The 21298-nt window shown below is 42.3% G+C and overlaps 1 protein-coding gene across 1 annotated transcript; it reads right to left on the bottom strand.

Moving 5' to 3' along the window:
• Window positions 1-15706: 15706 nt before the first annotated feature.
• LOC147603798 (uncharacterized) lies at window positions 15707-19995 on the bottom strand. Its single transcript, XM_086796322.1, has 4 exons — window positions 19241-19995; window positions 17901-19064; window positions 16400-16797; window positions 15707-16254 (listed from the first exon to the last, which is right to left on the bottom strand). The coding sequence occupies exons 1-4, from the start codon at window positions 19993-19995 to the stop codon at window positions 15707-15709; spliced, it is 2865 nt and encodes a 954-aa protein (XP_086652448.1).
• Between the last annotated feature and the right edge of the window lie 1303 nt (window positions 19996-21298).

Here is a 21298-nt window from a genome sequence, read left to right as displayed (position 1 = left end):
TTCAAGGGCATCATATAAGTGCAGTGAATACAGGCATGTGAAGAAAAAGGTACCTCATGCACAGGACAAGAAATCGCGACCTCTTGTCATACACATACATATGCTGAAAAATTGCATGGGAGTATAGTCCAATACATATCTAAGGCCTAGAGTATGCAGAGAGCACAAGGAAGACACTAAAAGCCTACTCAAGCATCAATCTGGTGATTTCAGAGTGTCCAAGCACTAAATCTGCTATATGAAGCACTATTTGAGTTTCACTTTGCACAAAAACATACTCAACATGTTGTATAGGCAAGGTACATAGCAGGCATCAAGATAAACTACCCTCTCAAGAGTCAGCTAAGAAATCGCGATTTCTTGCTGCACACATAGTGATAGGAGTGATTCCCTAGAGTCAAGCGGCACCAAAAACGGAGCTCTAAAACTCAAGATATGATCAGTTTTATGCCGAGACCATAAACGTGAAATCTGATTCTTAACTGTTTGCTTCGTCGACAAGCTCGAACGAAAAAGTGTTTGCTCAAATGAATGATTTCAAGCATCGCCTATGACTGTCTCTATTTCTACTGCAACCTCAACTGGAATCAAAGTCAGGAAATAGACATTACAAGGATGAGATACAGTAGACCGTCTCATAGAGCAAATACAAGGAGAGTTCAAAGTCAATAACTCTGCCAGAGGAGATCTCCTACACAAGGAAATAAATTCATATTTGTGTACTCCTAGTAGACACAATCACAGAAAGTCAAAGTCGCCACCAATCAAAATGTGTTGGTAGGCATAAGAGTCAAGAGTCGGGCAGCCAAGCCACCAAAGGAGCAAGGCGTCAGTCCCAATGTTTCAAGTCATATCTACTCTGTGTAAATAGTTTGCATGTGCTTAAAGCTTATTTCTTTTTATTCATTTGGTATGCAACTATGCTCAAGCTAGAGAGTTGAGCTAATATGTGTGTCGCTCATGCTGGATGAGATGAGCATAAGAGTCAAAGTCTAAGTTACTTAAGTGTCGATGGAGTGGCGGAGAATAAACATGCCATTGTGTTATTGATCAGTTGTGAGTATTCTACTAATGCTTATCTCTTGATTAATGTCCAATTTTGTGCAGATTAAGCTCTCTTTGTTCTCTTGATTAGTAAGCTTAATCGAGGGATTTAGAGTCTTGTTTGCATTGCTTTTGATGGTTAAGATGGTTAAGTAGCTTAGGGAGCTTCTCCTCAGTGTTCTAGAGACATTGCTTGACTCAAATCTCAGATTTCTAGCCCTGGCGATAAGAAGTCGCGATTTCTACATGCCTAGATTTTAGAGATTTGAGGTCATAGCATCGTTCCCTAGTGCAATGTGTGTATGCTCACTAAGTTTCGCAGCTATTTGTCGATGTTTGCTCATTGAAATAGCTTGTGTGTGCTAGTAGGAAAGTGCGCTGTGTTTATGCTTAACGGCTTGGACTCCTGTCATGTGGATGTGTTGATGGTTGTACTATGTCACTCTTAGACTCCATAGTGCCTGACAACCACTATGTACGCCTCCATGCACTAATCAGGTCACGTCCCTTGTATTGACATTTTTATGTTAGTGCGAGAAACCTATACTCTGACGTCCGTCGTCGCGGCGGTTCGCTAACAACCTTGTTCAACACAGAGAAGTTGGATGGCACCAACTACCATTTTTGGGTTGAGAATTGCTACAATGTTCTCGTGCAAAAGAAGCAAATTAATCCCATTAAGCTAAAGGGTGTGAAGCTAGAGGATATGGAAGCAGGTGTATGGGAGGAGCTAGATGAGTTAGCTCGGTCTACCATCATGCTGCTGACTTTGTCAAAGAATGTGTACTTCAATGTTCACAAAGAGCAGACCAGTTATGGCATATGGAAGAAGTTGTAGGAGCTCTATGATCAAAAGAGTGCAGCTTCACAGGTCTATTGGCTTAAGCAGTTGGTGGATTTGTGAAGATGGAGGAAGGGACACCCATGTCCGACCATCTCAATGAATTCAATACGATATTTACACATCTTTCGGCATAGGGAATCAATTTTGAGGATTCAGTTAAAGGAATGTTTTTGCTTGTTACATTGCCAAAAAGTTGGGACACTTTTCGCACAGCCAGTAATTCTATGTCGGATGATGGTCTGTCTAGTGCTAATATAGAGGGCAGTTTACTAACTAAAGAGATCAATCAGAAAAATCAGAACTCTTCTAAAGGAGGTAGCAATGCTCTTGTGGTTCATGGCAGATCCACTGAGAAAGGCAAGCAAAATGAGATATCTAAGTCTCGAAGCAAGTCAGTGTGCTACTATTGTCACAGAAAGGCCATATAAAGAAAGATTGCAAATGGAAACGAGAGAAAGGTAAGGAAAAGAAGCAGGATACAAGTACACCAAAAGAGAGCAGCATGAAGATCAATGAGATCAATAGTGTTACTATTGAAGACTCTGATGGAGACATATGCTTCACATCAATGGTGGTGGATTCGGCATTTCTAGTTGCCACAGACGATGGAGGTTTACAGTATTGGGTTCTTGACTCAGGGGCATCGTTTCATGTGACTCCTCACAGGGAGTAGTTTAGCACATATGATGCAGGTCGCAGAGGCCATGTTCGTCTTGGCAATGACTTTCCATGTGAAATTCTTGGAGTTGGTGATGTGTAGCTAAAGTTTTAGCATGGCTCTTCCTTCACCCTGAAGAATGTGAGACATGTTCCCAAGCTCACCAAGAGCTTGATTAGCACTGGCGGCGGTCAGTTGGACGATGCACGGGATCACGGCATGTTTGGTGATAATTCTTGGAAGATCACCAAAGGTTCTTTAGTTGTGCGCTACACGTGGTGCAAAGCCTAGAATTTTGTACAGTGTTTGCATGTGTCCAACATTAAAAACCATGTAATTTGTGTAACCGAGTAGCCAAGTGTTTCATTGTGGCATCGCTGGTTAGGTCATATGTCTCAGACTGGAATGAAAATTCTATCTTGTTTTGGTTATGTGCCTGGCTTTGACTTCTTAGATTTTTCTATTTGTGAGCATTGTCTTTATGGTAAGCAAACAAAATCACCACACAAATGTGCAAGCACTTGTAAAAGTGAGCCATTAGAGTTAGTGCATAGTGATGTGTGTGGACCTATGCCTCTGACGTGTCTATGGGAGGTGCTAAGTACTTTGTTACTTTTATAGATGATTTCTCAAGGAAAGTATTGGTATATTCTCTCAAGAAGAAAGATGTTCTTTGAAGTTTCAAAACTTTGTGTCACTAGTGTGGAGAATCAATCTGGCAAGAAAGTCAAGTGCTTGAGGTCAGATAATGGTGAAAAGTATGTCAACAAAGCTTTTGAACACTTCTATGAGTCGAAAGGCATCAAGAGGGAGTTGACTGCTCCATATAATCCTCCACAGAATGGTGTGGCTGAGAGAATGAATCGTACCATACAAGAGAAATTGCATAGCATGTTGTCTACGCAAGTTTGCCTAATGGATTTTGGGCAAAAGCTTTAGCAACTACATTTCATCTTATCAATAGATCTCCAAACAAGGCTTTGGATGAGAAGGTAGCTGAAGAGCTATGGTCAGGGAAACTGCCTTCTTACAAGCATCTAAGAGTCTTTGGCTGTGAAGCGTATTGCCATGTTCCTAAACAGTTGAGAGAGAAGTTGTCTCCTAAGTCGAAGAAATGCATATTTCTTAGCTATGGTAGTCCCGTCTGCCCTCGAGTCAATAAACGCATAGGTTTGTAAGCATTGTTCCTCCCCAACTTGAACGGCAATGAAGAGAGGAGGTGTTTCATCCTCGGACTCTCCATCCTCAAGACTCTGAGTTATGCTAAACTTACAATGTTTAGACAACCCCTCAGTTAACAGAATCACTCCTCGCATCCTGCATTTGTTCGTTGTCTTTTTGACAGGAATAAAATGGGCTTGCTTACTAAACCTGCCTACTATTGTCCAAATTCCCATGTTACCATGGATAGACTTAGGCAATCCAAAGATGAAATCCATGGATATGCTCTCCCATGGTGAATTTGGAATAGGCAAAGGCTGTAATAAACCTGCTTGTTTCCCTCTATCATACTTTGTCTTTTGGCATACAATGCATTTTGACACATACTCATTTATGTCCATTTTCATTGTAGGCCAATAAAAGTACGTTTCCATGGCTTTCATGGTAGCTTGAATCCCTCTATGCCCAGCATAAGGTGGAGCATGAGATTCATACATTGTCTTTTCTCTAAGAGCCTTGGTTATACATAGCCTATTGCCATAGAGAAGATATCCATCTTGAAGCACATATGGTTCTTCTTTCTTCCCTAGAGCAATGGCAGACATGACATCTCTAAAATCAGGATCAGTAGCATACTCCTCAATCATAGAAGATAGATCGTTGTGAGTGGCTATTGATACTGCATTAACTTGGGGTCTCCTAGAGAGAGCATCAGCCACTAGATTGTGTTTCCCAGGAATATGAGCAATATGAAAGTTGAATTGTGATAAGAAATTTGCCCACCTCATTTGTTTATCTGAAAGTTTAGTTTGGGTCATAAAATACTTAAGACTTTGATGGTCAGTCCTAAGAATAAAGGGTGTGCCCAAAAGATAATGTTTCCAGGACTTTAAAGCATGTAAGACAGCTAAGAGTTCTTTTTCATAAATGCCTAGTGTTTTTTCCTCATTGTGCAACCTTCTACTTTCATAGGCTATGGCATGCCCTTCTTGGAGCAATACAGCCCCAAGGCAATCACCACAAGCATCACATTGCACTTCAAAAGGTTTTAAGAGATCAGGCAAAATCAAAACAGGTTGTGTAGTGAGCTTTTGTTCTAAAGTTTCAAAGGCTTCCTTTTCTTTTGAGGTCCACACATACTTAATATGTTTCTTTGTTAAGTCATGCAGTGGACCAGCTATAAAGGAAAATTTCTCTATGAAACGCCTATAATAAGCACACATTCCAATGAAACTTCTTAGTTCATGGAGATTCTTTGGTTCAGGCCACGCATTTATAACTTCCAACTTTTCAGGGTCCATTTGGATCCCATCTTCGGAAATAATGTGACCTAAATATCTAATCTCCCTTAGAAAAAACTCACTTTTCTTTTGATTAATATAAAGTTTATTTTCTCTCAAAACTTGAAATATCACCTGGAGGTGCTCCTTGTGTTCTTCCAAAGATTGGGAGTAGATGATAATATCGTCAAAGAACACACCAGTAAATCTCCTATGGGGCATGAAAATCCTTTTCATCATGCGGTTGAAAGTAGCAGGAGCATTGGTTAGACCGAAAGGCATTACTAGATATTCATATAGGCCAAAAGTAGTCCTAAAGGCCGTCTTTGGAATATCTTCATGCACAATTCTGATTTGAGGATAGCCACTTTTAAGGTCTATTCTACTAAAATAGGTAGAGCCTTGTAGCTTATCAAACAAATCATCAATTCTTGGTACTGGAAACCTATTCTTAACCGTAATCCTATTAAGTGCACGATAGTCCACACACATGCGGTATGTACCATCCTTCTTTTGCACTAATAAGACTGGTGAGCAAAAAGGAGATGAGCTAGGCCTTGCCATGCCTTTCTCAACTAGCTCATTGACTTGCCTTAGGATCTCCTCTTGTTGAGCTTGAGAAACTCTATAAGGAGGCCTATTAGGTGGAGAACTCCCTGGAAAGAGTTCTATGACATGATCATCATCCCCTCTTTTTGGAGGTAACTCACTGGGAATGTCATCTATGAAAATGTCTTCATTTTCTTTGAGGAATTGAGATAACTCTAATTCCTCCTTAGAGCCTTGGCTCTCAACATAGGAAACACAATCACCATTTACAAGATCTTTGACAAAAATCATGTAAACAAAAATAGAACTCTTTATTGATCTATCTAAAGCTTGACTATTTACAAGAGGTATAGTACGCCCTTCTTCACAAGCCTATATACACATATCTTTTTCCCGACATTTGAAGGTGATTTTCCTTTCGGGAAACTTCATGGTTGGAGATAGCCATGCGATCAAACCATGGTGTTCCAAGTAACACGTCTTCTCTCTTGAGAGGGGAAATATAGAAATCTTCTTTATCTACATATCCTTGGATGTGGAGCCTTAGCTTTCCAATGAGAGGAGTCACTGGAGCTTCTTGCCCTTTGAAAGGCCCATCCGCATCCACTGTTTTCCCCATTTCATGAGGGTGGATTCCTAGCTTTGTACCCAACTCAGTGGATATGAAGTTGTGAGTTGAGCCAGGATCAAAGAGAATGAGAGCATCATGCTCTCTTACTTTTCCCCAAGCATATGAAAGTGGGGATCCTTTGCAATGGCCATCCTCTTCTTGAGCTTCAACCATTGTAGCTCTAGGAAGGTCACTACGAGTGTTTCTCTTGGGGCACATTGAATCAACTCCACATTTCAAATGATACATGGCTGATGAGGAGTGATATGCAAAAATAACATAGGCGATACAAGCCAACACACACACACACACATTTGTTTACGAAGTGCTCAGTGCGATAACAAAGGGCGGCTTGAAACATGACTTCCTTGGTTTTTGAGTCTTTGGTGTGCTTTGAGAAATTATGTGACTGCATGTGTGAATGATCTCTTAGAGAAGAGAGAAATTGTGTGCGGGATGGCCTGTTAGTGGAGCATCAAACAAAGCACACAAAAAAGGATTTTTTTTTAAAAGGAGGGTGCGAGAAGAAGAATATGTGTGATGAGCTGATGGAGTGGGAGCAGACTCAGAACAGTGGGGCATTTAGAAAACAAAGCACACAAACCAAAAATAAAGCCGTGGGAATCACTACTTGAGCGAACATGACTTCCTTCGTTTTTGAGTCTTTGGTGTGCTTTAAGAAATTATGTGACAACGTGTGTGAATGATCTCTTAGAGAAGAGAGAAATTGTGCGCGGTGATAGGCAGTTTTTTGTAAAGCTTTTTTGGCTTTTGTACATAGAGCATGTAGTACCTTTGATGGCTTTTTGGTTTGGAAGTAATGCCTAGAAGGCTTTGGAATCATGCTAAAATGGTGGGCCAGCCTACTATCAGAAAAGGGTATATGCCTTGTGAAGATGTGCAGCTGGGGCATTAGGGTCCAAGCATGTGACCACTCTGCAATCATAAAGCTTAAATATGTGTGAGCAGAGTGTGTGTTTGTGTTGGAACAAGGGATGCGGGAGTGCGAATGGCAAGCACGACAACCGGGCGGACGTGCGGAGAGCATAGAGGCAATATAGCCTTAAGAGCAGGCCACCATGCAGGGCTGTGGCCAAGATGGGAATCTGAGCTCGGCGGGGTGCGGGCCCAAATATTACGTGGGAGTGTGAGAGCTATACCAGCGGGATATCATGCGGGAATGAAGCCTTGAGGGCATCTTTAATTAGCGGGCTTGCGCATATGTGAAAGGGGAACAGCTTGCAGTAGCTTGAGAGCATGTGGCGTCATTGAAGGGGCCATGTGGGAACAAGGACTAAGGCTTTTTTTATGTGTGAGTTGCTGAGAAGCTTGGGCACTCGTGAGAATGTGCCTTGGGAAGGTAGTTATGAGAAAACTAGTGTATGGGCGGGCGCCAGCAAGCGCAAGAAGCGCACAAAAGAGAAACACCAGCAGGGCAAAAGGCATGTGGAGAGCCCACGGGAGTGCCAGCTGAGCGCAGCCAACAGCACAAAGAAGCGCGTAGAAATATGGCGCACCAGCAGAAATCGCGATTTTGGAAGCGCCAACATGGCTTGGAGAGTGTGGCAAGCACGGTGAAGAGGAGCCAGCTAGACTAGAGGCACGTGGAGTACACGGGAAACGCCAGCAGGGCAGCCACGCCAACACATACGAGAGGGAGGCGTATAAAAAGAAGATATCGCAAGGCGAAAAGCAAGAAGCAGCGAGGAGGAGAAGTTTTGTGTCGTTTTTTTGGATTGGAGTTGGCCAGAGTTTGTTGTGTGTGTGAGCCTCAGCCTTAGAAGAGGGGGGGGCCAATGTATTCCTCAATGCTCAATAGGCAGGAGATTTGTGTCAGGATATTATTCTGCTGATAAACTGTATGTGCACGTGTATTTTGTGTTGGTAGAGAGAGAGAGAGAGAAAGAAAGAGTGTAGGTGTCTGATGGGCATCAAAGTTTGACCACCAAGGTGTTGTGTGTGTGTGTGATCACCTGCATAAGGAGGCAGCGTGAGCATTAAACTTGGTGTGTGTCCTGTGGGGATAAGAGCGAGGGAAAGAGGGTGTTGTTGTAAGCCGGGCCAACCTGTGATTGTGGATGATTAGGTACGTGAGTGTATGAGTATGTTAGGGATTGACAAGTGTGGCGTGACAAGAAGTGGCCCGTGCTTGTGTTAGGACTATGAGTAGGTTGACAGCGCGCATGTGCTTGAGACAAGTGAACGACTGTATGTGTGTAGTGTGGAAGAGAGAGTGAGAGATGGTCAAGTGTGGGTACGTATGTGTGGCCATGATAAAAAGGGACTGCGAGATGTGTAAACTTTATGTGTGAACAAGAGAAAGCTTTGGGCAGCAGTGTGCGTGAGTTGTTTGCTAAGCCACAAGGGCAGCAGGCATACAAGGGATGTTTGTGTGTCTTGAGTAAGAGGTGAGCGCGGGTGTGTGTCCGGAACAGCCTTTATGTGTGAACAAGAGAAAGCTTTGGGCAGCAGTGTGCGTGAGTTGTTTGCTAAGCCACAAGGGCAGCAGGCATACAAGGGATGTTTGTGTGTCTTGAGTAAGAGGTGAGCGCGGGTGTGTGTCCGGAACAGCCAGCAGTAGCTTACGAGTGTATATGTGCATGTTGAGCAAATGGGGTGCGTGCGTATGTGTTGGGGAGTGCAGTGTTACTGCAGTGTGAGTGTGTGATAAAAGGAGAGTGCGAGGAAGAGTGGGTTGAAGCTTTGTCAATTGATAAAAAGCTATGTGTGATGGATGACCCCTTGTCAATGGACAAATAGGGTTTGTGTTGATGATATGTGAGTGGCTTAGCCTTGCCGACAGATAAAAGGCCTTGATAATGAGATGTGTGAGCCGTTGAGGCTGTCTTTTCTTTGGTTTGTGTGGGATAAGAGAGAGATGTGGTGAGACATGTATGATATCATCTATGGTGCCCCCATTTTGTTGTTGTGTCCAAAGTTCAGTGAGGTGGAAGGCTATAGAGACCTTGTGTTTTCTTCCTTGTTTTCGCCTCACATCTTTTTGGTGCCCCCCACTGAGGAGGACCAAGCTCTTGCCTATGAGGGTGTATGCCCCAGAGTAAGAGATTGAAGGAAGATTATGTGAAGATTTTCTTGCACTGAGGACGCAGCTTGCAGTTACCTTCAGAGGGTGTAGGCCCCGTAGAAGCACAACTCGTCGGTTTTTAGTGGAAGAGATTGGGATCATTGGAAGTTTTGGGTATCTGTTTTGTTGATGTTGAAGCAGTTTTGAGGGTGTTGATTAGCAGGGAGTAGTTGTACTTGAAGCCACCTCCAGAGGGTGTATGCCCCATAGGAGCACGACTCGTCAGTTACTTTTTCTTGCAGTGCTGTGTTGGTTTTCGGGATGTTGATGTATCCTGAGTTTTATGGGCATAAAGATGAGGATGTGGGTGAGTTTCTTGAGAGGTTCGAGCTCGCGTGCATTAGCAACCATGTTGATAATGAAGAGCAGGTGTTGAAGCCTTTGAGGATCTTTTTGAAGAGCGATGCTAGAGATTGGCTTAAACGTTTCGAAGCAAAGGAAGCTAAGGCTGTACCATCTAGTGTTTTGACATTAGACAAGTTGACAGAGGATTTTTTGGAGCGGTTCCAGCAAGTTGAAGACTCGAGTGTGCTAATGCAGGAACTCAATGATTTGCGACAGGGACAAGGACAGGATGTGGATGATTTTTTGCATGTGTTCACAGGGTTGTGGGATCGATGGTGCTTTTCTTTGTCGAGTGAGGCTCCCTCGATTTTTGTGAAGAAAGGATTGTTTATAAGTGGTTTGCTTCCTGCGTTGAAGTTCAAGGTCGAAGGGAAGAACCCCAAAACATTTGAGGATGCTTTGCGGATTGCAAGGGACAAGGAGTGGAAGAGGAAGAAGATGGCAGAGCTCGGTCTGTATTCAGAGGGTGTGCATGAGGATCTCCTTGGTGCTGGAAAGGATGCCAAATCTTTTTTGCTAGAAGGAATGCCTTCAAGGTTAAAGCACGTGAATAGATATAGGCTTAATGAGCCATCAGGGTTTTTTTCATGGTTGAAAGGGTGTCCGAATGAGGATTCCATAGAAGTTAAAACCCCAAAGCAAAAGAAGTGCTTGACAGGTCTTGAAGAGAAGCCATTGTTCTTGGAAAGCGGGGTTGTCGAAGATGTTATTATGTCGAATGAAGAGATGGATGTGCTAATTTGTGTGGAGGAAGAGATATCCTTGCAATCGAATGTCGATGCTATTGTGGAAAGTGATTTGGAATTCTCTCTTGGTGACGACTTGATTGTGGTTGTGGATGTTGAACATATGTGTGGTGACACACCCATGTGGGAGGGTAAGCAAGTTCTTTTGGTTGATGGAAAAGATGCTTTTTCGAATGATATTTGTTTTGATGTTTCTTCTACACAAACCATTACCATGAAGGAGGATAGGGTAGAGGGGATTTCACTTGAGGATGAAGATATGAATGCTTATATATGTGGACAAGATGTGGACCATGGGCAAGTTGCTTTGAAGAATGAAGAGGAGCAGGTCACTGTGGACTTCTTGGATGAGCATGTTTATGATTGTAAGGATGTGATTGATGTTGTGGATGTTTCCTTGTCTAATGAGCCAAGTGATATGAATCTTGTGCATGAAGATGAAACCTGGGATGTGGACATGTGGACATAGACAAGAATGTTATGGATGATTGCTTTGATGTGACTTTGGACAGGAAAGATGATGATCCCATGTATGCTTTGGTTAGAGGATGGTGTTCACAAGTGGTCTTGAGTTTGATGATGAGTGCTACTATACAACAGGTTAGACAGAGGAGTCTATGCATTGTGGGTTATCACTTATGTGATGCTTTGAAGCAGGAATCGACCAAAGTTTCGGATAAAGAGGACAGGATGGGTGATGAGGTTGTTACAAAAGGGTTTTTGGCTGCTATGGGTGAGAATGATGTGGTGATAAAGGAGAATTTTCCAATAAAAAAGGTGGATATATGGTCAAAGCAGGAGCTCTTGGATGTGGAAGTTGAAGGGTGGTCCATGCATTTTGGACATGGTTTGCAAGCAGATGTTGAGGGTGCTTATCTTCTCAGTTGGTGGCAGTGTTGGTGGCAGTGTAATGGTGAATCTAAAAGGATGCTCTTTGACCCAGGTGGGTGGATGTGGTGTGTCATGATATTGAGTTGGGTGATACAACTTTGGCCGTTAGATCCAAGAATATGAATGCAAGGTCTTCTTTGCTGTGCTGATCATGAATGATCTAGTAGGCTTTGGTTTGGTAGAGGATGATAGTTTTTTGTAAAGCTTTTTTGGCTTTTGTACATAGAGCATGTAGTACCTTTGATGGCTTTTTGGTTTGGAAGTAATGCCTAGAAGGCTTTGGAATCATGCTAAAATGGTGGGCCAGCCTACTATCAGAAAAGGGCATATGCCTTGTGAAGATGTGCAGCTGGGGCATTAGGGTCCAAGCATGTGACCACTCTGCAATCATAGAGCTTAAATATGTGTGAGCACAGTGTGTGTTTGTGTTGGAACAAGGGATGCGGGGGTGCGAATGGCAAGCACGACAACCGAGCGGATGTGTGGAGAGCATAGAGGCAATATAGCCTTAAGAACAGGCCACCATCCAGGGCTGCGGCCAAGATGGGAATCTGAGCTCGGCGGGGTGCGGCCCCAAATATTACGTGGGAGTGTGAGAGCTATACCAGCAGGATATCATGCGAGAATGAAGCCTTGAGGGCATCTTTAATTAGCGGGCTGGCGCATATGTGAAAGGGGAACAACTTGCAGTAGCTTGAGAGCATGTGGCGTCATTGAAGGGCCCATGTGGGAACAAGGACTAAGGCTTTTTTTATGTGTGAGTTGCTGAGAAGCTTGGGCACTCGTGAGAATGTGCCTTGGAAGGTAGTTATGAGAAAACTAGTGTATGGGCGGGCGCCAGCAAGCGTAAGAAGTGCACGAAAGAGAAACACCAGTAGGGCAAAAGGCATGTGGAGAGCCCACAGGAGTGCCAACTGAGCGCAGCCAACAGCACAAAGAAGCGCGTAGAAATATGGCGCACCAGCAGAAATCGCGATTTTGGAAGTGCCAGCATGGCTTGGAGAGTGTGGCAAGCACAGTGAAGAGGAGCCAACTGGACTAGAGGCGCGTGAAGTACACGGGAAACGCGAGCAGGGCAGCCACGCCAACACATACGAGAGGGAGGCGTATAAAAAGAAGATATCGCCAATTCTCAAGGCGGAAAGCCAAGAAGCAGTGAGGAGGAGAAGTTTTGTGTCGTTTTTTTGGATTGGAGTTGGCCAGAGTGTGTTGTGTGTGTGAGCCTCAGCCTTAGAAGAGGGGGGGGCAATGTATTCCTCAATGCTCAATAGGCAGGAGATTTGTGTCAGGATATTATTCTGCTGATAAACTGTATGTGCACGTGTATTTTGTGTTGGTAGAGAGAGCGAGAGAGAAAGAAAGAAAGAGTGCAGGTGTGTGATGGGCATCAAAGTTTGACCAACAAGGTGTTGTGTGTGTGTGTGTGTGTGTGATCGGCTGCATAAGCAAGCAGCGTGAGCATTAAACTTGGTGTGTGTCCTGTGGGGGATAAGAGCGAGGGAAAGAGGGTGTTGTTGTAAGCCGGGCCAACCTGTGATTGTGGATGATTAGGTACGTGAGTGTATGAGTATGTTAGGGATTGACAAGTGTGGCGTGACAAGAAGTGGCCCGTGCTTGTGTTAGGACTATGAGTAGGTTGACAGCGCGCATGTGCTTGAGACAAGTGAATGACTGTATGTGTGTAGTGTGGAAGAGAGAGTGAGAGATGGTCAAGTGAACGACTGTATGTGTGTAGTGTGGAAGAGAGAGTGAGAGATGGTCAAATGTGGGTACGTATGTGTGGCCATGATAAAAAGGGACTGCGGGATGTGTAAACTTTATGTGTGATCAAGAGAAAGCTTTGGGCAGCAGTGTGCGTGAGTTGTTTGCTAAGCCACAAGGGCAGCAGAGGCATACAAGGGATGTTTGTGTGTCTTGAGTAAGAGGTGAGTGCGGGTGTGTGTCCGGAATAGCCAGCAGTAGCTTACGAGTGTATATGTGCATGTTGAGCAAATGGGGTGCATGTGTATGTGTTGGGGAGTGCAGTGTTACTGCAGTGTGAGTGTGTGATAAAAGGAGAGTGTGAGGAAGAGTGGGTTGAAGCTTTGTCAATTGATAAAAAGCTATGTGTGATGGATGACCCCTTGTCAATGGACAAATAGGGTTTGTGTTGATGATATGTGAGTGGCTTAGCCTTGCCGACAGATAAAAGGCCTTGATAATGAGATGTGTGAGCCGTTGAGGTTGTCTTTTCTTTGGTTTGTGTGGGATAAGAGAGAGATGTGGTGAGACGTGTATGATATCGTCTATGGTGCCCCTATGCAGTTGTTTGAAAGTTAGGTGATTTTGGTCTTAGAAATTTCTTTCGAGGTGAAGGAGTCCACCTATTGGGAGCGCCGCTTGGTAAGTGGCTTTACTGATATGGTGGCTAATCTTTGGGTACAAGCTTGGGTTTGTGCCCAGATTTTTCTTTTTCCTACAAAATTAATGCATTCTTGAGACTCATTAGTGTGCAGGTTTTTGGAGAATTAAATGCATAGAAATTCTCTATATCCAAACACACCATAGTAATTCACATCTTATACTTGTCCTTTTTTTTAGTAGAAAAACCCATATAGACTCCTACGAGGGCTTAACGCCACCTTAGATTTCTTGTCCTTAGTTTTCTTAGCAAAGTTACACTAAGCTAATATTCTCACATGTCTAAGACCTATGAAAGGAGTCCTAGCTTGTTGAATTTATTATGTAACATATTAAGAATAGTTTAGTCTAGTAGGTGAGTAAAACTTATATTTAGTCTACCTTGCATTTAAGAGAGAATCTTTAGATTAATTGTAAAGATAAGAATGTTTGACCCAAATATTACTTTAGCCTCAAATAAGGAGGGTTTTGAAACATGTCACTAGTCACATGTGTTTGTATTCAATGTCACTAGTCACATAAGTTTGTATTCAATGTCACTAGTCACATGGGTTTGTATTCAATGTCACTAGTCACATAAGTTTGTATTCAATGCCTTGCATATTTTTCAACCTCTCACTTTTTGATTAAATCTCTCAAATCCTTTTTACATAAAATCTAACTTCTAGTTTATCTTATTCCCCTCATTTTAAAATTTCCTAAATATAAAATCTAAATAATATTTTTTTTGTTACATATTCTAACCAAATATGTTTACCCACCACTTTAGAGTCAATACTCTATATTTACTTTACCCTACACATTATCATATTTGTGCTACTAAGCTATATGTCCCTTTTAGCATTTTCCACCTCACCACTCTTTCCACTTGCCTTGTCACATGCTGTGCAAGAAACAAGTTAATGGTACAATGTGTCCCATGGGCATTTGCTGACGAGGTTACGTCCTATCTAACCTAATCTACTATATACACTTTGTCTTTTGGTGCTCATCACCTGATTGACCTTGAAGTTTCGTTGTCCTCAGGGCATTAACGTGCTGACTTCACAAATAACGCTAATTTGGCATAGTCTTGTTGTTCTCGCGAACAAAATCTTTCCATGTACAGTGTGGTAACAACATAGACGTAAGCCCAAATAGCTGAACTTGAAGATCCAATGCTCTAAAGAGGAATGGCTTGATTGATGTTGGAGCCTTTTTTTTGCACGTGTTGGTTGAACCTGCTTGGGTTTCCAAACCTTGATTTGTTTTGTGGAGTTCTGTTTGGTGTTCACAGGCTTTGTCGGAGGAACTTCTTTTGGCAAGGCAGTCTTCACTTTCCACACTTTTTTACCATTGTGACCCCGAGTCTTCCCTGGTTGTGGTTGAGTTGTTTCTTGAGGCTTTACCTTGGGTTTCCACACTTGCTTTACAATTTTTGGCTTTTGATGTGCTGTGTGGTCGTCAAGGCTTTTGTTGGCTGGCTTCTTGGCAGCTTTCTTGGTAGAATTTGTCACCAAGCTTTTCGAAATCCACGCTATCCCATCTACAGTGTGATAAAGAGATTTCTCTGGAACCCATACCTGCTTGATTGTCTGTGTGGGAAATGTAGCACACTTTGGTTGGGTTTGTTGTCCCTTCTTTGTCCTTCGTGGCTTTCGAGATGACGTTGGCGATTTTTTTTGCACCTTTGGAACCCAAATATACTCCGAATCTTTTTGAGCTCTAAGTAGCGCTTTTGGGATCCATCTTTTTGTTCCATAGGCCTGCTCGGTCGTAGAATTTGTTGGCCACTTGGTTGTTGTCGATTTAGCTGCTTGCTTGGAATTTGGCATAATCTGTGCCTTGGAAGCATTGATCGTCTTTGTCGTTGCCACCTCAATCTTCTTTACCCAAATCCACTCTAGTTGAGCTTTGTCTTTCTTCTTGTTGGCGTTGATTGTCTTTAGTGCTTTTGGCTATTTTGGTGGCTTTTTTTTGCATTTGTCTTTACCTGCTCCTTTGCGTTTGATTGTGAACCTGCTATCTTCTTTTCAGAGGATTTCGTTGGTATCTCCCGGATAGTTGTGGCATAAGCTTCACCAGGTTGTCGCAGAGGTACCCACAATCGATTGTCAGCACTCTGACAATGTACCAGCTTTCGTTCCCAATTGGCGAAGCAGTTGTGCTTTCTTTGCCATGTCCTCCCTAAAATTAGCGGAGTATCCTGCATTTTCACTTGGTGTGACAAAGAACTTGTCCCCGCAGCTTAGTTCACTTACAAACAACTTTAATTCACAAATGCCATGAGCTTTTACTTTATCTCCAGTGAATGATTCAAACATGGCATTAGTTTCTTTAAGTGCAGTGTTGTTCAATTGAGAAAACAGTTCATACGAGATCGTGTTCCCATCCGCCCCCGAGTCAATAAACACATAAGTTGGTAGACGTTGTTCCCCAACTTGAACGGCAATGAAGAGAGGAGGTGTTTCATCCTCGGACCCTCCATCTTCAAGATCCTTTGTGATACTAAACTTACAGCGTTTAGACAACCCTTCTGTTAACGGAACCCCTCTCCGCATTCTACGTTTGTTCGCTCTTTCTCTGGCTTCTTGTTGAGCCATCTCAGCCACTAACTTTCGTTTTTCTTGACGCCATTTTGCTTTGTGCAATCTATCAAGCTCTGAGAGGAATGTTGTACTTCTTAATCCGGCAACCGTTTATCCAGTTTGGCATCTCTTCACCATCAAGCGTAGAAAGCTTAAGTGCTCCACTAGATGATAGACCCGAAATCACATAAGGACCACGTCCTCGCTAGGTAAATTTACCCTGGAACTCCTTGAGAGTAAAAACCAGAACTAATTCCCCCAATTGCAATTCTTTCATCATGATTCGGCTATCATGAAATTGCTTTTGCCTTCTTTTCAGAGCATATATCCCTGCTACTGCAGCCAGCCTTGTTTCATCTAACTTTTCTAACTCTTCTAGCCTCTCTGACAGTTCATGTCCTATCCACTTAAGCTCTTTAGCCACTCTTAAGGTTGGGATCAAAAATTCCATGGGCAATATAGCATCTAGTCCAAACACCATGTTAAACGGTGTTGTTCCAACAGCTGTTTTATAAGCTACCCTGTATGCCCAAACAGCGGAATGTAACTTCATCTCCCAATTCGTTTTCGACTCGCTCACTATCTTCGTCTCAGGTACCGACCCTAGTTTTATCGCTCTGATACAGCAATTTAGAGTTTTATCACACTGGTATCAGAGCTGTGTGGCGCTTCTCGGACGCGGGAAAAGCAAGAAACAGCTAATTGTTTGGGTCCAAGAAGGAGGATTTTTCAGCCGGCTGGTCCATTGAAGCTTCCTACAGCCCTGGACATTGCTACAGATAAGTTTAGGGTACCCAATTCTGAAAATTAGGGTTTCTCCAGAAAAAAACAGTAGGTCGATTTCAAGTTGGGAGTAAATTTTCAGCAAATTGCAGTGAATCGACACTCATTTAGGCATTATAAGCTGGGCGATTTCTTTTGAAGGCTGGAATTTCAGAAATTTCTGCAATTTTCTGTAATTTTCTGTAATTTTTTGCAATTTCAAAAAATTCAGCGTGCTGAAAATTCAAATTCAGCACACCTACCTTCGCCCAGTGCCGAGGATTTAGGCGGACATCAACCAGGGAAGTGCCCCATCTTTGTCTACAAATTTTTTACTTCTTTTTTCCTATTCCAGTGTATAGATGGAGGGGAAAGAGAGAGAGGGGGCAAGGGAAGGCCATAGTTCAGGGGACCACCCTATGGAGGATCCCCATGAAATTGAAACACTAAGAACACTGGGAAGACTATTTGGCTACACGAGAGTAGGTTGATGATTTAACTGCTCACGTGCAAGCACAGGGTGGAGTCCCTTTTTTGAGTTTCTTTTTGGACCTACGTATTATATTCATCATAGCCTCCCAGAAGCCATTTGCAAAACTTCTTTGTACACAACATTCTGAATGTAGGATTCTGTAGAAGTCTCCTTGCTTTTGATACACACCTTCATTGCATCCATGCTTCTCACACGCGACAATGCTACATAAAGTTGCCCATGTGTGAAAACAGGTGTAGGCAAGTATAACCCCATAATACTCAATGTTTGACCTTGAGACTTATTTATTGTCATGCCAAAAGCAAAGCCTCACTAGAAATTGCCGCCTTCTCATTTCAAATGGAAGTTGAAGAGTGGTTGGCATAAATGTTATCCTAGGTTAAAAAAACCATGTCCCCAATGTTTGTGCCCGTGATGATGATCTCTGCTTCTATCACCTTAGAATGAAACTGCTTACATATTAACCTTGTCCCATTGCATAGTCCACGTCGAGGGTCTAAATTTCGCAGCAAAATAATGGGAGCATTCTTCTTGAGCACCAAACGATGTGGAGGATAACTGCCTCCAAGGTTCAAATTGTTCAAGTACTCAGTAGTATACAAAATGCTATTATGTGAAGTAGAAGTAGAAGAAACACTGTTAGCACTCAAGTACTCTCTCTCTTGTCCCATCATTGTATTCAAGCCAATTTGAATTATTTCATCTACATCTTGGTTTCTTGGTGCAAGCACAGCACGATCTTTGAAAAACCCTACAAAATCTTGCACATTACAAAGATCTTGATAAACCCAGTTAATCAAACTTTGTAATGAATTCTCTGAAAGAAGCATTGTATGAGGCATGACAACTGAATCCTCTCCTCTTTCTGATAATGATCCATTTCCAACTGCTAGAACCCATTCACTAAAACCATGCTCCATTCCATTTATAGCATTGCACATGATCTGCATGTTGTGAGTAAGTTTAAGAACTTTCACATGTCTCCAAAGCAAGGAATGACACAATGTTGCATCCACAATGTCCTCACGTGAGCCCTTTATAATAACTGGCAGAATTTGCCTGAAGTCTCCACCAAAGAGCATGACTTTTCCACCAAAAACTCTATCATTTCCCATAACATCTTGAAATGTCCTGTCAAGTGCCTCAAATGCATGTCGATGTGTCATAGGAGCCTCATCCCAAATTATTAAGCTTGCTAGCTTTATAATTTCAGCTAATGGACTATTAACTTTAATGCTGCATGTGCTAGTTCCATTCAAAATCAGTGGAATCTTGAAGAGATAGTGAGTTGTACGTCCATTGGCAAGAAGTAGTACTGCTATTCCAGATGATGCACATGCTAAAGCAATTTTGTGTTCACCACGTAATCGAGAAAGCAATGCATTATAGAGATATGTCTTATCAGATCCGCCTGGACCATTAAGAAAGAACACAGCCCCTTCATTTTTGTACTCAAGTACTACATTGTATGCCCTTTGCTGGCAATCATTAAGACTTTGTTGCATTGAAAACCCCATAACAGCTTGTTCTTGTTGATCAAACATAGTCTCCTCCATCAAAAGACTATTAATCAACATAGCTGCACTGCTCATATCAGGTGAGGGCATTCCTTCGAATTCACTTAGACGCCTTCCATAATGTTGAAGAAGATCTTACACATGTAAGAGACCTTGTTTTTTAGCCATTGTTTGGCAAGTAGAAACATTTGCACATACGGATTGCAAGGAGTGAAAGAAATCCTTAGACAACTCAAGAGAAAATTTCTCCCATAGTTGTCCTCACAAAATACCAATATGATCACAAACAATTGTCTTAATTGACAACTAGTGCTTTGGAATGCTGCTTCTTGGAGACATGTAGACTCCTCATCACTTTCCAATAGACCCCTTGCTAAGCAAGTAGCCTTAAAATTAGGACACAAAATGCCTTCAAATGTACGTAAGTCTTCAAAAGACTTGCAACCCTTGCATACTGTCAGTAAGACATGCAAATAATATTGTTCACCTGAAGCTAGACTAACAGTGTATATGCGACCAATTGTATTACCTTGTTTCCTTCTAGTCCAAGCCCTCTCACCTTTGTTCCATACCCAATGGCAAGGAAAGTCAATGTAAAGTAGTTCATTTGCATTAGCATGTAGCTGATTTGTAGTAAACCATTCAGTAAGAGAAGTTTTATGGTTTCTCTCATTGTTAACCACATCTTGAATATCATCACCATCATTGAAGATTACAATGTTTTGATGGGGAAGATGCACTTGCAACCTTTGCACATCTGGCTTCTCCTCATGCAAATCATATTCATAAATGCACCAGCATGCCTCTGATGCTGAAACATATCGCACATCCAAATACTTACTGATCTCATCAACACCACCATTGCTATCCAACAACTGAATGGTAGCTCTATCATGACCCTTATAAACATACTTATACAAATATTTCACAGTAATAATAGTGGAGCAAACTTCTACATTTATGTGAGCCTTGTATTTGAGTGAAAGAAAAGGATTATATGGTACAACCCAACGACAATCAAGCATATTTCCCTTCACTTGCATGGTAGTTTGTGTGTCACGATGCATGTTTGTAGCACAGTGCTCTCTGAGAACCTTCGAGGATAATGGTACTTACATTTTCTATCAACCATGCAAGGAGAATTTGGATTGAATGGTCCACATGGTCCATGGATGTTAGAATGACGAATTATTTCAAAAAACTCTGGAAACATACTTTTGTCAGGCAATTCAGTGCATACTAACTTATCATAATGAATTGTGTCTGTTGGCTTCCACTCATTGTCCAAAATCAAAAATATATGAGCATGCGGTAATCCTCGTTTTTGAAACTCAATAACAGAGACAAAACCAACAACTTTTCCAAACAAAGCCCTTTTCACTAATAAATGCATCATGTCGTTATGCTTTTCATGAAACACACGTGCAGTCAAGTGCTTTACAAATGTCCTCCCAATTTGGGTTGCAAGTGAATGTTATAAATAAATCAGGCTTTCCCTTCTTTCTAACAATTGCCATAGAGTCTTGGTACAACTGATGCATAAATCGAGGACCCCCAGTGAAAGAGGATGGTAATACAATCCTTCTTCCGATGGTATTACCTCTTAACCTTTCAGAACCATCACTAACATTCACCATATCAGCCAGTCCTTGATAAACTTCATAACGAAGAGATGGTTGATTGTGTCGTATCCAATTCAACCTTGACTCTTCAATACTATTGTATGCATCAACTATATATTGTTGCAATAATCTACCACCACGTAATAGGCAAGCATTGGTGTCTTCACGACATTGCAATCTAAAGGCATAGAATTTCATTTGAGTCACTTTTGTCTGATGCACAGCAGCATTTCGTCTATATCTATTGGGATTGGTTCCCTCTTGCATAAAAATATTATCATGCCAACCATCCTCTCCCCTTGGAAACAAAAGGTCATACACTAAAGGCATATATGACTGATTCAAGTTTGTAATTCTATGCAAGCCTCCCCCTCGAAAGTTTATATGTATGTCCCTATGACCCACATTAGAGCATTCACCTTGTCCAGGCATTATTGCTGCCGCCTCACTACCAACAGGAACTAAGTATTGCCTTGCCCTTCTTGCCCTTGAATGTGCTGCTTTGATAACCATTTTTAATTCACAGTTTGGATTTATTTGTAATATTTCCCTCATTGACCGAAAAGACTGTGCATAGGGAATGCACTCATGCACCATTGTTTGTAATCTCTCTAAGGTGCGCTCATCTAGGCCCCCCAACCCTTGTAGCCTATTTTGTAACTCATGCTCTGTATCATAGACATATAATTGTGCAAATCGAGGAGCTTCTCCATAGTTCTCATTA

The sequence above is a fragment of the Cibotium barometz genome, chromosome 63 (assembly GCF_041138505.1).
Source record: "Cibotium barometz isolate CiBa-2024 chromosome 63, ASM4113850v1, whole genome shotgun sequence".
NCBI classification, from domain to species: Eukaryota; Viridiplantae; Streptophyta; class Polypodiopsida; order Cyatheales; family Cibotiaceae; genus Cibotium; species Cibotium barometz.
This window is presented reverse-complemented; position numbering and strand designations above follow the sequence as displayed.